General features: G+C 43.7%; 1 protein-coding gene across 8 annotated transcripts in view; it reads right to left on the bottom strand.

Annotated features, from left to right (window-relative positions):
- The window catches only part of GHR (growth hormone receptor), a 103,865-nt gene that overhangs the window by 4,510 nt on the left and 86,581 nt on the right, over positions 1 to 12,774 (bottom strand). For all 8 annotated transcript variants that reach the window (XR_014539634.1, XR_014539635.1, XR_014539636.1 and 5 more), the window contains exons 3-8: positions 9,779 to 9,920; positions 9,090 to 9,247; positions 7,065 to 7,243; positions 5,074 to 5,239; positions 4,337 to 4,427; positions 340 to 409 (exon numbers count right to left, since the gene is read on the bottom strand). Coding sequence is in view for 4 of the 8 variants with exons in the window: in XM_083576165.1 (XP_083432291.1) it covers positions 340 to 409; positions 4,337 to 4,427; positions 5,074 to 5,239; positions 7,065 to 7,243; positions 9,090 to 9,247; positions 9,779 to 9,920 (806 nt within the window). In the remaining 4 variants the exon portion in view is untranslated. The remainder of the gene's footprint in view (positions 1 to 339; positions 410 to 4,336; positions 4,428 to 5,073; positions 5,240 to 7,064; positions 7,244 to 9,089; positions 9,248 to 9,778; positions 9,921 to 12,774) is intronic.

Here is a 12,774-nt window from a genome sequence, read left to right as displayed (position 1 = left end):
CTTAGGGTCTTGGTGGACCATTGTTCTGCCTGTTGTAGCAATTGTAATGTGCTGTGCCATATGCTGTATGATTTGTAATTGTGACTTCATTGCTTCTTTTATTTCTTATATGCTAAATTTTATTGTATTGCTATTTGACTTCCATAGTATTCATAGTATTCTCCCCACAGCACTGGTGCTTGTGCCAAGAGTGGAAAACATGATCTCACAATCCTCAAGAAAGCCGTCACACAGCCAAATTTCTTAGGCAGTACACCATTTTAGACTGTTTAGTGTCACTACAGTCAGTTACTCTGATCATTCTGAACACTCTTCCATAGCGTCCCCACAACAAATTACCTTAAAGAGGTCTGGATCGATTCCTTTAATTTTGGGAACTGGAACAGGAGGAAGAATCAGTATCTTCAACCTTGAAAAGAAATAGCAACTTTTAACACAAAGAAATCTTTTGTGGCTACAGAAGAAACACAAAAAAAAATATCATGAATAATAAAAACAAAAATGTGTGTTTTGGTAACATGTTGTTGAATACTTGGGTAGCATTTGTACAAACTTGACAATATTCCAAACTGGAGTTTGAAGGACATTTTTACTTCTTCTGTAGGAGCTTTTCTGCAAGTTATATAGAATTCTGAAGTTGCAGAATTCTGGACTGCGCCACTTCAGTCTGTTGATAGGGGGTTATATTTTTGGCCTTTCCCTTGAGTAAAAAGATCCCTGCATTTGGTGGGAGTGTGTAATAGGGAAGGATTTTGGAATATGGTTGCTGATTACTGCCAGGAATTTTTCCACATTAGACTAGAATTAAGTCCCCAGAACCATGCTTCTTTATTTTATTTCTTACATTTATATTCCACCTTTCCTCTGCCTTGAAAGGTGTTTAAAAAACAACAACAAAAAAACCAACCACCAAGGAGTGTATACATTTTACTAAATAAGCAAGCAAACAAAATGGTACTATGGTTTCCTGTGTGGAAGCCCCTTAAATTTCTGATCATTTCCAATCAAGTACAGATGTGTGTGCACATCTGTCTGTGTATCTAGTGAGCAAGTCGTCCCATAAGCATGGTATGCTAAGAATTGTAATCAATTCATTTATTTATTCCTTTAGTGATCTTGTTGCATTTTTGTAAGTGTGTGCATGCACATGTTTTGTTGTTTGCATTCTAAACTGTATTTCAAAATAAAACACCCTTCATGTGTAAAACTAAAATAGCAAGGAGAAAGGCTCAGTGTAGTCCTCTCAGTGATATACTGTTTACTAAAGGCAAGGAGCCTTAAGTGGGAAAGCATTCAAAATTATTATGGAACCCCCCTACTCTCAGTTTGAAATGATACAGCCCTTTCATTTTGCATAACTTGAGAATGAATGGCTGCAAGATTCTTATCTTGAAACTGGGAGACTGAAATAATAAATGTCATAACTAGCAACGTTTTAGGAAAACAATGTGCATTTGGGTATGTGGCCAGGATGGGATTACTCAATATTGTGCAGAGTGCCTTTCTTACGAAAGTCGAAAGACATGTTGGAGAGAAATGGAAGGGAGGTCATCCAGTTCTATAAATAAAGGGTTGGTTGCTGTTGAGGATATAATTCTTCTCACTAGTGACATTGGCCTTCAGTGAAAGCCAGCAAAAAAGGGGCATGCACAAATCATTGGGAATTAAGTCAGCATGAATTCTGGTCTTTAGCAAAGGGTGATTTGCAGCATATGAGAATTTCAAAAGCCATCTTTAGTACTTTCTGAATCAAGTAACTGATGTCAAATACAAGGATGGGTAAATTTCCTTCTCTTGTTTTTGTTCTGTTTTGAACATCTGTTTAATATATATAACCAATGGGGATAAAATCCTCACTGGGAGGTTAAATATGGAGGCCCTTGGAAGTTCCTGTTATTTCTATGATTCATCCATTCAGTCACCTGGCAACATGTATGGGTAACACAGCTATCACAGATGTAACACCACAGACAGATTTATTGCCCGATAACCCTCAGATATAAATACTCTGTCATCAAGTAATAGTTCCTTTGTACAGATGAGAAACTGAGGATGAGTTGCCAGGATGACACACAAAGTTTATGGCTAAGCAGGGATTTAAAGTCTGGCCAATGTAGTCCCTTCCAAATGTTGTTGGAACCCAATTCCCATAGATCCTAGCTGGCATGGCCAATGGTCAGGGATTATGGGAGTTGTAGTTCAGCAAGATCTGGAGGGCACCATGTTGGTTGCCTCTGCTCTAGGGCAAGAACCATGCCAACAGCTGGGCTCCCAACCCTGCAATAAACTTGACTAAAGACCAATTCACACTATCAACTAGGCACAGTAAGTAGGCAGGTTGGGTGGAGAATGTGGGTTGCATTAAGCATAGGCAGAAGCTACAAGGCAATTGCCTCTACACACTACTAGCCCTGAGTGTAATCCACCTTACAAATACTTCTGGTCCTTCTGCTTTTGGCGGCTTTCCAGTAGCATGGGAAATGTGTGTTGAGTTACAAACTGTAGGGTGAAGTAATTGCACGTCATCTTTGCCACTCAACCCATGAGCTGTTCATTTTCCTCCCCCAGAATTAGCTCTATGTGCCAGCAGATCTTGCAAGCATACTCGTATTCTGCTGTTTAGGAAGCCTGTATTAACAGTGTAGACAGAACACTGCAAGCATTGATCAATTAGATGAGTGGACCAAAGCTTTAATTGATAATTCTTTCCCAACTCTTTTAAGTGATGGGATCAAATCTAAATTTGGACAGCTCCTGGGCTGAGTGGTGAAGGTGATCAGTGAGGTGGTAGGATTGTCAAAGGCTCACATTTATAATTTAAGGCTGTTTTGGTACTGGTGTGTTATTGTAATAAGGAATAAGAAAGAAAGAAATCATCAGAGAGATGGCCTTCTTTCTGACACCTCAGTGGTATCTTTTGATCATGGACAAGTGTGAAAGAGGTTATCTTCCTTCAGTATTTCACAGAGGTACTGATATTTAGATATGGATGCATGCAAATGGATATGAATGCAAAGCAATAAAATAATTGGAGGAAAGACATTTAATTATTAAATTACAATTCCAAAATCAGTTGATTGGCCTTGTAAAAAAAGGAGACCTGTGCAATGGGCACATTCACTTCTTCATATAATGCCTGTGCAGTGAAAACCCAAAGCACATGTCAATGTTAAATGCATTTAGCATGCAGTTTTTAGAAATTGCAAATACCATCCAGTGGTGTGTGTGTGTGTGTGTGTGTGTGTGTGTGTGTGTGTGTGTGTATGATAATCATGCAGATCAGAGCTTAATGTACCATACTGTGTCTTATGATTTTGGTTTTCCCCACTCCATCTCAACTGGTTATTAACTGAAATAAATAAATGGGGGAGGAGGAAGGAAGAAGGAGGAATTTAACTCTTTCTCCCCTGCAGTGATCCTGGGGGAAACCCCTCCATGGAAGTTAATATCTGCATTGGAAGGGTATCCCCTCATAGTGCCATATCACGCTTCTATGCCTGCTGCAATCTGAATAACTATCAGCCTCCCAGCTGATGATATATGCAGTTTAAAAGCCCCACACCCTACATATGAAATTCAAAGATGCCTTTAACATCATGTGTAGTTTAAGCTATGCTCTGTACTGGGATCGCTGCATCCAGAGAATTAGGCTGCAAGCTTTTTATCCCCACTAATGCTGATTTCATTGCTGAGGTCACCTCGGAGTAAAGCCAATCTGGAAGTAACTGCTCCCATTTTTAAAAAACATACTAATGTGAAAAGGTTCTCTCCTTCCTCATGGCTTGAGTCTTGCTTCCTCTCGCTTTTCCTGGAACCACTGCTTTTTAAACTGTTGCCTTGAGGAGTTTTGTGTACATGTGTCATGGAACGTTACAGAAACTGGGAATGGATTTTCTCACTGGTCTGTCTGTATTAACAGTTTAATACAACAGCGAGCCATTGGCCAAAGCTGATGTGAGCAGGCTGTTTGCGTGATGTCAGTCATGAATTCACGTGAGATGCACGAGCTATGAGCTGACTTGAGGTCGTGGCTCCAATGTTATAGGATGCAACATGAACAGAATGTTCATATGAGCTTTCTGTCAGTGCAAAACGGACAACTAGCAGTCTAATCCAGTGGCAGGGCTCCTTAGGTCTGATGGGCTGAATGTGGTCCAGAGTAGGCTCACTGGAATGAATGGACCTATGTTACTCATGTCCGTTCATTTTAATGGGCCTACTACGTTGAAGAGGACCAACATTGGATCCATTTTTACTGAAGCATGGGAGAAGGTTTAGGACAACTGGTTGTTCAAAGCGTGACACATTGTCACGTGCAATCTAGCAAATAACTTACTTCTTCTGCTTAGAAAAGAGCAGCGCAGTTAACATCACCATTACGCCAAGCGTACCAAAGGCAAACACCATAGGCCAAGGAAATGAGAATTCTGAAACAAGAAAGAAGCAAGAACTGTGAGTTGTTTCAGTTATTTGGGTACTCTTTAGTATTCTTTGATGATCTCATGCTGATACACACACACACACACACACACAGAGAGAGAGAGAGAGAGAGAGAGAGAGAGAGAGAGAGAAACCCACATATACTGTATTTTCCGTGTATAAGACGCCCCCTATTTTGGGGGGATTACCCAGGGTTGTTGAGCTCCAAAAATCACTCACCCGCATGCGTCACTAAATGTGCCTCTTGTCTGTCCCCTCTCCGGCAGAAGCTGCCAATCGCCCACCCAATTGCCGCAGCGTCAGCCAATCAACACCAGCCATTGACGCAGCAACCAATAACACGCCCAATAGCTGCTGACAGCAGCGGCAGCAACCAATCAAACATCCACCCTATGCCCTATCCATGTATAACACAACCCCCACTTTTTAGCGTGATTTTTAAAGAAAAAACCCCAGTCTTATACACAGAAAAGTACGGTATTTGTTTTGGGGTGTGTGGCAGACTTTGGAGCCTGAGGGGTGCTGCAGAAGCCCACCCTGGCGCACATATCATGCCTGCAGTGAGGCCAGGGCATAGAAGTCGGGCATGAAGTGGAGATATTTCAAATAAGATCTCTTTTCCACCCCACTTGCCTTCGTCATCGCATGGCTCCTGGCCTGCGGAGTCAAAAGATACGTAGAGGGTGTCACTGAAGTCCCCATACATTTCAGAAACCCCTTGTGCCCGGACTCGTATCTCGTAATCGCGGCACGTCTTCAAAGAATATACAGGAAACATCGTGGCGGCCTTTGGCTCCAGCTGGAAAAATAAATGGAGTGGTTTTCTGAGCAGTCTTACGAGAAAGGCTGCTCTTTGCTCATAAGCAAAACACTTATGGGGGGAGGGGGTCTTAGAATTACAGATTCACAGAACTGTAGAGTTGGAAGGGACCCCTAGGGTCATCTAGTTCAACCCCCTGCAATGCAGGAATCTCAGGTAAAGCATCCATGACAGATGGCTATCCAACCTCTGCTTGAAGCAGAGTCCACAACCTCCTGAGGGAGTTCGGCAGTCAGGTGTAAGCAGCCCTAAATTCAGGGGAGCTCATTCCAGTAATGGCTATTATTATTATTATGGACTGGGTTTGAAAAGGCATTGAATGGTACACAACTTGAATCTGATTTAAAGAATTAATAAGGGCCATAATCTTCAGTTAATATGCTGCAATTAAAAAAGGAGACAATGGACTGAAATAAATTTACATCTCAAAACAAATCGTTAATAATTTTAAAGTCAAATGTTTTCTTGAATAATGCATTAGAAACGCATTAAAGCCCAACTGAGATTGAAGCGGCTGCAATTAAAACCACCCACGACGGTTTAAAATAAGAGGCAACGCAGGGAGTAGATGAGCAATTATTGCAACACAAAGGAGAAAATATTAACAACAACACGGAGAATCAATAATATAGGAAAGCTGTTGGGACAAAACAATTAAGGGAAACTTACCTATTTCACTGAAAGTTCAATGTAGATAAGACGTGCCAACATTTGCAGTGCAATCTTAATCACATCTACTCAGAAGTAAGCCCTACTGAACTCAGCGAGGCTTATTCCAAGGTGTGTTAGGCCTGGATTGCAGTCTTAGGGTTTAAATAAGCTTTCCTTAACAAGTGTTGGGTTTATTTATTCTTTATGTGTGTGCCTTTCAACCTGCTCTGACAGGCAGCACCATTGTCTGCGTCCTTTGCCATAACCAAGTAAATGAACGACGTCAAATCTGCAGAAACTAGACGCTGTTGAAAACTCCATTTAGTGCTGTGCTGTCCTTGGATCAAGGGGTGACACTGATCAACAGCTGGCTACGGTGGTTAACCTTTTTCGGTCCAGGGGCCACACTGCAATCCAAGGGCCACATGCTGGTGGCCAAAGAAGTGTGTGTGTGTGGCTAAAGAAATGGCCAGACCATGCTTTTGCACATATGTGCGCGCACCCACCCAGCCCAGGGCACACATGTGGAATTCTGGGTAGGATCTGAACTTGTGCCTCCAGAGCCAATCTCAGCACAGCAGAAACATACATCATCTACTCCACTGTGCAGAGCCCAAATTTAGTCGGAAGGTTTCCGTTCCTTTTTTTTGCACCCCTGTTGCCACCCACTTCTCAAGCGCTCTTCAGGGGCCACAGGAAACCTCTTCAGGGGCTGGATCAGGGGTTAAAAGGTAAAGGGACCCCTGACCATTAGGTCCAGTTGTGGCCGACTCTGGGGTTGCGGCACTCATCTCGCTTTATTGGCCGAGGGAGCCGGCGTTTGTCCGCAGACAGCTTCTGGGTCGTGTGGCCAGCATAACTAAGCTGCTTCTGGTAAACCAGAGCAGCGCACAGAAATGCCGTTTACCTTCCTGCCGGAGTGGTACCTATTTATCTACTTGCACTTTGACGTGCTTTCAAACTGCTAGGTTGGCAGGAGCTGGGACCGAGCAACGGGAGCTCACCCCGTCGCGGGCATTCGAACCGCCAACCTTCTGATCGGCAAGTCCTAGGCTCTGTGGTTTAACCCACAGCGCCACCTGCGTCCCTTGGATCAGGGGTTAGCCAACCCCAAAACTTGACATTCTCTGGGGCTTGCTCCTAGTACACATACCTTCTTCCACTCTGTCTCATTGACTTCCTTGTACTGAAGCTGGTAGTGGAGGGTGATCCATCCATTCTGAACGTCTGCGGAAGGTGGAGGCTTCCAGGTGACCTGGATATCGGTATAGATGCCTATTGGGCTGGTGTTCAGAACAGTCCAGTTGAGTTCGATGGGAGGGTCTGGTATGACTGTGAATTAAAACGCATTTTTACCCCAACGAGCAAAGATCATTTTTTGAAATTTCCCAATATCCAATGACAGAAAGGAGTGCTTTTTAAAAACAACAACAACAAAGCATTCCCAGTAGGTCCACAGAATGCATGTATTAGTGAGTAGGACCATTCCTGTGACTGCTAGCCCAGTGCTGATGTGGCTGCTGGCCCTCCCCCCCCCAATGGACACTTGTTCAGTGTTAGAAACTTAAGATATTTAAACTAGGCACCAAATGGCTCCTTAAACCAATGTTGCAGTCGCCAAAACAGAATGTCTAGTTGCCATTTGGGGGAAAGATGGCGCTAAAGTTTTATTTTTCAGATGATGGACTGACAGTGATTGATTCTCATGTTAAAAATCTGGCTAGTTCAGATGACAACCTAAGTTAAGAAATTTGAGAACCTAAAGAAGAAAAGCCACTTTATACAGGGACAGTCCACATATATATTGGCCTATTCCTACCTCTGTTTCTTAATGGTGGCACGGACCATTCAATAATGTAGGAATATTTTTCACAACTGCGAGAGGGGCAGTGGGGTGGGGCAAGTGAAGGCAAGCTACAACAATTAACTATAACGTCGTTTACTGCTTCTGCACAAAAGAAGCATTTTCTTTCCAGTTGTGCAGATAACTGATAGAATTCTACAGGAAGTGGTACCAGGGTGTGAAAACAGTCAAGATCCAATGATCCCCAGGCATGCACCTCCTGGTGCCCTGGCATCTTCACTTGGTCACAAGTGGTCAATATCCAGGTGCGTAATGCACCTGGGATCTGGCTAATTTCAAACACTGGACCCTATGTAAGTACAGATGTCTGTACACAGGATCTCCTTCTTGCAAGTGGGATCTTCAAAAGAGACTGCAGGTACATATTTATGGATGTGGCCAATGGACTAAACCATGGGTAGGCAAACTAAGGCCCGGGGGCCAGATGCGAGCTAATCGATTTCTAAATCAGGCCAATGGACAGTCCAGGAACCAGCATGTTTTTACATGAGTAGAATGTGCCCTTTTGATTAAAATGCATCTCTGGGTTATTTGTGGGGCCTGCCTGGTGTTTTTACATGAATAGAATGTGTGCTTTTATTTAAAATGCATCTCTGGGTTATTTGTGGGGCATAGGAATTCATTCATTTCCCCCCCAATATATATATATATATATATATATATATATATATATATATATATATACACACACACACCGGTAATCCATCCCCCCACAAGGTCTGAGGGACAGTGGACCGGCCCCCTGCTGAAAAGGTTTGCTGACCCATGAACTAAACCCTAACCCCTGTTTACAGGTGTTCAGTGAATGTGCGAAGGGATCATCTGAACATCCCAGACAAGCCAGATGAGCCCCTGGTCAGTAGAAAGAGGAGGAGCTCCTGGTCAGTGAATAAGAGTTCAACTAGTCTTGAACCGGACTGTACACCCCTGAAAGAGTCAGCTTTAGGATTTGAGAGAATGCCTAGATCTGGATTCCCAGGTGTACTTTTGCTTAACTATGGCCACTGTGGCAAACCATGCTGGATCTGGCCCTGGTGACGTATGCTGTAGTTGTATCTCATCTGGAGTACTGTGACAAGCTGGTGCCCTCTAGATGTTTTGGAGTATGACTCCCATCCCCAGATCCCAAAGTTCCAATAAATAAAATAACAAGAAATTCAATAAAACAGCTGCCCTTACGCGATGCTCTAAATCAGCTTCCTGAAGCAACATGCCTACTTCTGCCTAATGGTAGGGCCAGGAGCTGCTTCAAACTAATATGCAAATTAACCTTTGGTTACAAGGCTGCAATAGAAGCACGTAGCGGAAACATACCTAGGTCCTCCACGCGGAAACATAATTCGTCATACATCTTGCTTCCATTAACCAGCCTGACACAATAAGGAACCCAAATGGAGGTGTAGGTTTTGTTGAAATAACAGCTGTTTTCACCGGCAGTTACATAATCAGGACATTCTTTCCATTCACCCAGCCTAGAAGGATAGGAAGAAAGAACTGTGAAAAAATAAGGATATTATGAGCATCCTCTCCTCCCACCCCTTTTAGGGAAAAGAGTGGCTACATAGGGTTTGGAGCAGACTGATTGATTGATAAAAGGTTATAAAGCAGAAGGCCACCTGTATGTGACTTTTGCAAAAATAACAACCACAAAAAACCCAGCAACAACCCCAAGCCCTTGAAACCTTATTAACACATGTAGTGGATGTACTGATAATTCAGTGCTTCCACTTTACAGCTATATGTATTAATTTGCTTACTGATGACAGGGTCCCTGTTATAAACGTGCCTGTTTTTTTGTGAATGGTCACTGTTAATACTGTAATTATTGTCGTCTGTACTTTTCCATACTGACCTCATGAGATTCAGGGTCTTGGAGATCCATGAATGGCATAGGTTATGGTGTGAGGAACTGCCCCCCCCCCCAGTTTAATAACCTTCATCCAGATACTCATTTCTGGTGCTATAACACGGAACACACATTTTAGACAGCAATTCCTCCGTACTTTTCTAGGTTCCTTTTTGCATACACCAGTTTCACGGCTCCAGCAGCTGTTAAATGGGAAAAGTTGCCATTCTTCCAGTAACATGAAAAGGTTTCCAGTTCAGGTGACCGGCACTTAATGAACTGTGGTTTTCCTGGCGAATCTGTATCTAAAAAGTGGAGAGGGAGAAAGAAAAGGAAAGAGTGAGTATGTTTTCAAACAGATCAAATACAGCAATCGAGGGATTAAAATAGCAACGCAGACTCCAAACTAAAATTAATGTCCCCGTGCCATGTCATTCCCCTCACATAATGGCACCACAAACAGGCATAGCCACAAATATTCCTGCTTTGTAGCATATTGACGGTGACATTTGCAGATGCTCAAAACCAGAGTTTGGCAACCTAAGGCCCATGAGCTGGTTCCGGCCCATGAGCTTTCTGGAACCAGCCCATGGTCGTTCTGTGGATCGGTGCTTTTTTTCGCGGCATCATTTTTATTCTTGCTGTGGGGACCGACTTCCGGGTCGGAAGAGCGCTGGAAATAGCATGTGTGCATGCACACGGGCGCTCCTCACCCTAGTTCCTGCACACTTCCGGGTTGGAGGAGCGCCCATGTGCACACACTATTTCCGGTGCTCTTCCGACCCGGAAGAGCGCTGGAAATAGCTTGAGCGCACACACGGGCTTGCATGCTCCGGCCCACCGAGAGGTGTGCCAGGGAGTGGACCAGCTGAGCCTCAAAAAACGTTGCCGACCCTTGCTCAAAACATTCCACCTCTCATACCAGCTGCCCCCATGAGGTTTCCTCCATATGCTTTGACTGTAGTTCTAATCATGCCTGACCGTTAGCCATATTGGCTGAGGCTGTCGAGAGATGCAGTCCAACAATATCTGGAGGCAACCAGGTTGTGGGATGATGTTCTATACAACGCCGCCCTGTGTTCCTGAGTTTCAATATTTCTAGGCTGGCTTTCAGGACAAAGCCCTCACCAGACAGCTCACATGGGAAGAACTGTAACGTACAATGCTATATTTAAATAAACCAGCACACTAAAAAAAATCACAGCCTAGTATTTGCAGTGAAGAGTTTCTCAACCTTTTATTGCCTTTCCCCATTCAGGGCTTTCTTGTCAGACCCACCCTCCAGACTTATTTTTTATTTTAGGTTTATTCTGTACTTAACACAACGATAGTACATTAGTGGTAGATTCATTATGTGATGCTTCCACAAATGCCACCACTTTATTACTGTCTGAAGGGGCTACAGCACAACAAAAGTGGGGCAACCTCCTACCCCAAAACATTTGTGGCATGAAAAGTTACAGGATTTCAGCAGAAAGTTACAGGACATGCAACAACATGTTCCCCTGGAAGCTTTTGCAGGCACAAAACAGTGCTGAAAGTGGGATCATGTATGCCTACTCCAGTAGCAGCATGAGCACAAATCATCGCAAATGGCCAAGGAAAGGACATCTGGAGGGGTCCTGGGTGGTGACATGAGACAGGGCATTCTCACTGGTGTCACCTCACCTACGAAGCTCCCTCTCAAGTAATAGTCAGTCTGGCTCTACTGTAGAGGAAGTTTAGGACTCCTGCTGTCAACTTCTGTACTGCAGAGCTGTGTTTGGCTTCCCAAGTTTCATGCTGTGCTGGCCTGGTTTCACAGAGTTGCAGTGTCACGGTTTTATAGTGTTATGTTAGGGTTGGCTATGCCATAATTGCCAAGGAGTGGAAAAGAACACAGCGATGATCCCAAGATAACCTTCAGAGAGAAGGTGACACACTTGCTTTCTGAATTATGTTGGCTAAATGCACAATTATTCGGTGCTACTGAACTGGCACCAGCTGCTTTGCAGCTTGTCCAGAGTGCAGGCCGCAGCTAAAACCCATGGCCATAATAAAACAAGAACAACAACAAAGAAGCAGACTCTGATGGTTTTTGCCGGGATTCTGTCCTTGGGATCACAATGGCTACATAATACGCTAATCCCCCGGGGACATTCTGAGCAGCCTTAATTTGTAAGTGGCAGCACACCAGAGAGGTCCTGGAAAAAGCTGTCCTTTTGCTTTGCTTTTCCCAGACTATTTTTATTTATTCATTTACATCTTTTTAACCCTTCCCAACTGGAGTGCTGTTGCACTCTGTATGTCCTGTGATATGGTGGTGCCATTAGATGGCACTTTGCAAATACAGTGGTACCCCTGGTTACGAACACTTTTGGTTACACACGCTTCGGGTTATGAGCTCCGCTAACCCGGAATTAGCTGCTTCTGGTTGTGAACATTGCCCCGGGATGTGAACGGAAATCGTGTGCAGGAGGCGCACGCACAGCAGGAGGCCCCATTAGCAAAAGCGCGTCTCAGGATAAAAACGGTTTCAGCTTAAGAACGGACCTCCGGACCAAATAAGTTCATAACCAGAGGTACCACTGTAAAGCCTTATTCTACTTTTGATTTCCAATGCAGGTTGCCTCTTAAGTCTTCACATAGTGCAGTCGACCAATTAACCCTCCTGTTACCTCTAGAGCAGGTATCGTCAACCTTCTCAGACCCAAACATGCATTTGGTGACATATTTCTTAACTCTTCACCGTACATTTGCCTCATGGAAGTGCTCCTGTTGCAACCTTCCTTAGTTCAGGGGGACCCACCAGTTGAAGGCCAGTGCTCTAGGCCATTGGCAGTTAATCTGCGGACGGCCAGAATATTTGCTGGAACACAACTTCTGCCATCCCTGACCATTGCTCTTGTTGGTTGCAGGGAGCTGTAAACCAATCACATCTGGAGGGCAAATGGTCCTTTGCCATTTTGTGAAAGACAGAAGAGAAATGGCAGGAAAATGGTAAAAAGAAAAGAATATGGATAGAAAAACACAGCCGTTTCCTTTAGCCCTGTTTTCCAAAGCCTTTCTTTCTGCCTCAGTTTATGCAACTGTGAATCATGGACCTCAGTTAAAAAAACTACAGATGTAGTTGCTAATTATGTATTAATAGTATTGTGAATAGTATTAATAGTG

The sequence above is a fragment of the Podarcis filfolensis genome, assembly GCF_964270895.1.
Source record: "Podarcis filfolensis genome assembly, chromosome: 11".
Classification (NCBI taxonomy): domain Eukaryota; kingdom Metazoa; phylum Chordata; class Lepidosauria; order Squamata; family Lacertidae; genus Podarcis; species Podarcis filfolensis.
Note: the sequence above shows the minus strand (reverse complement) of the source record. Positions and strands in the feature narration are given on the sequence as shown.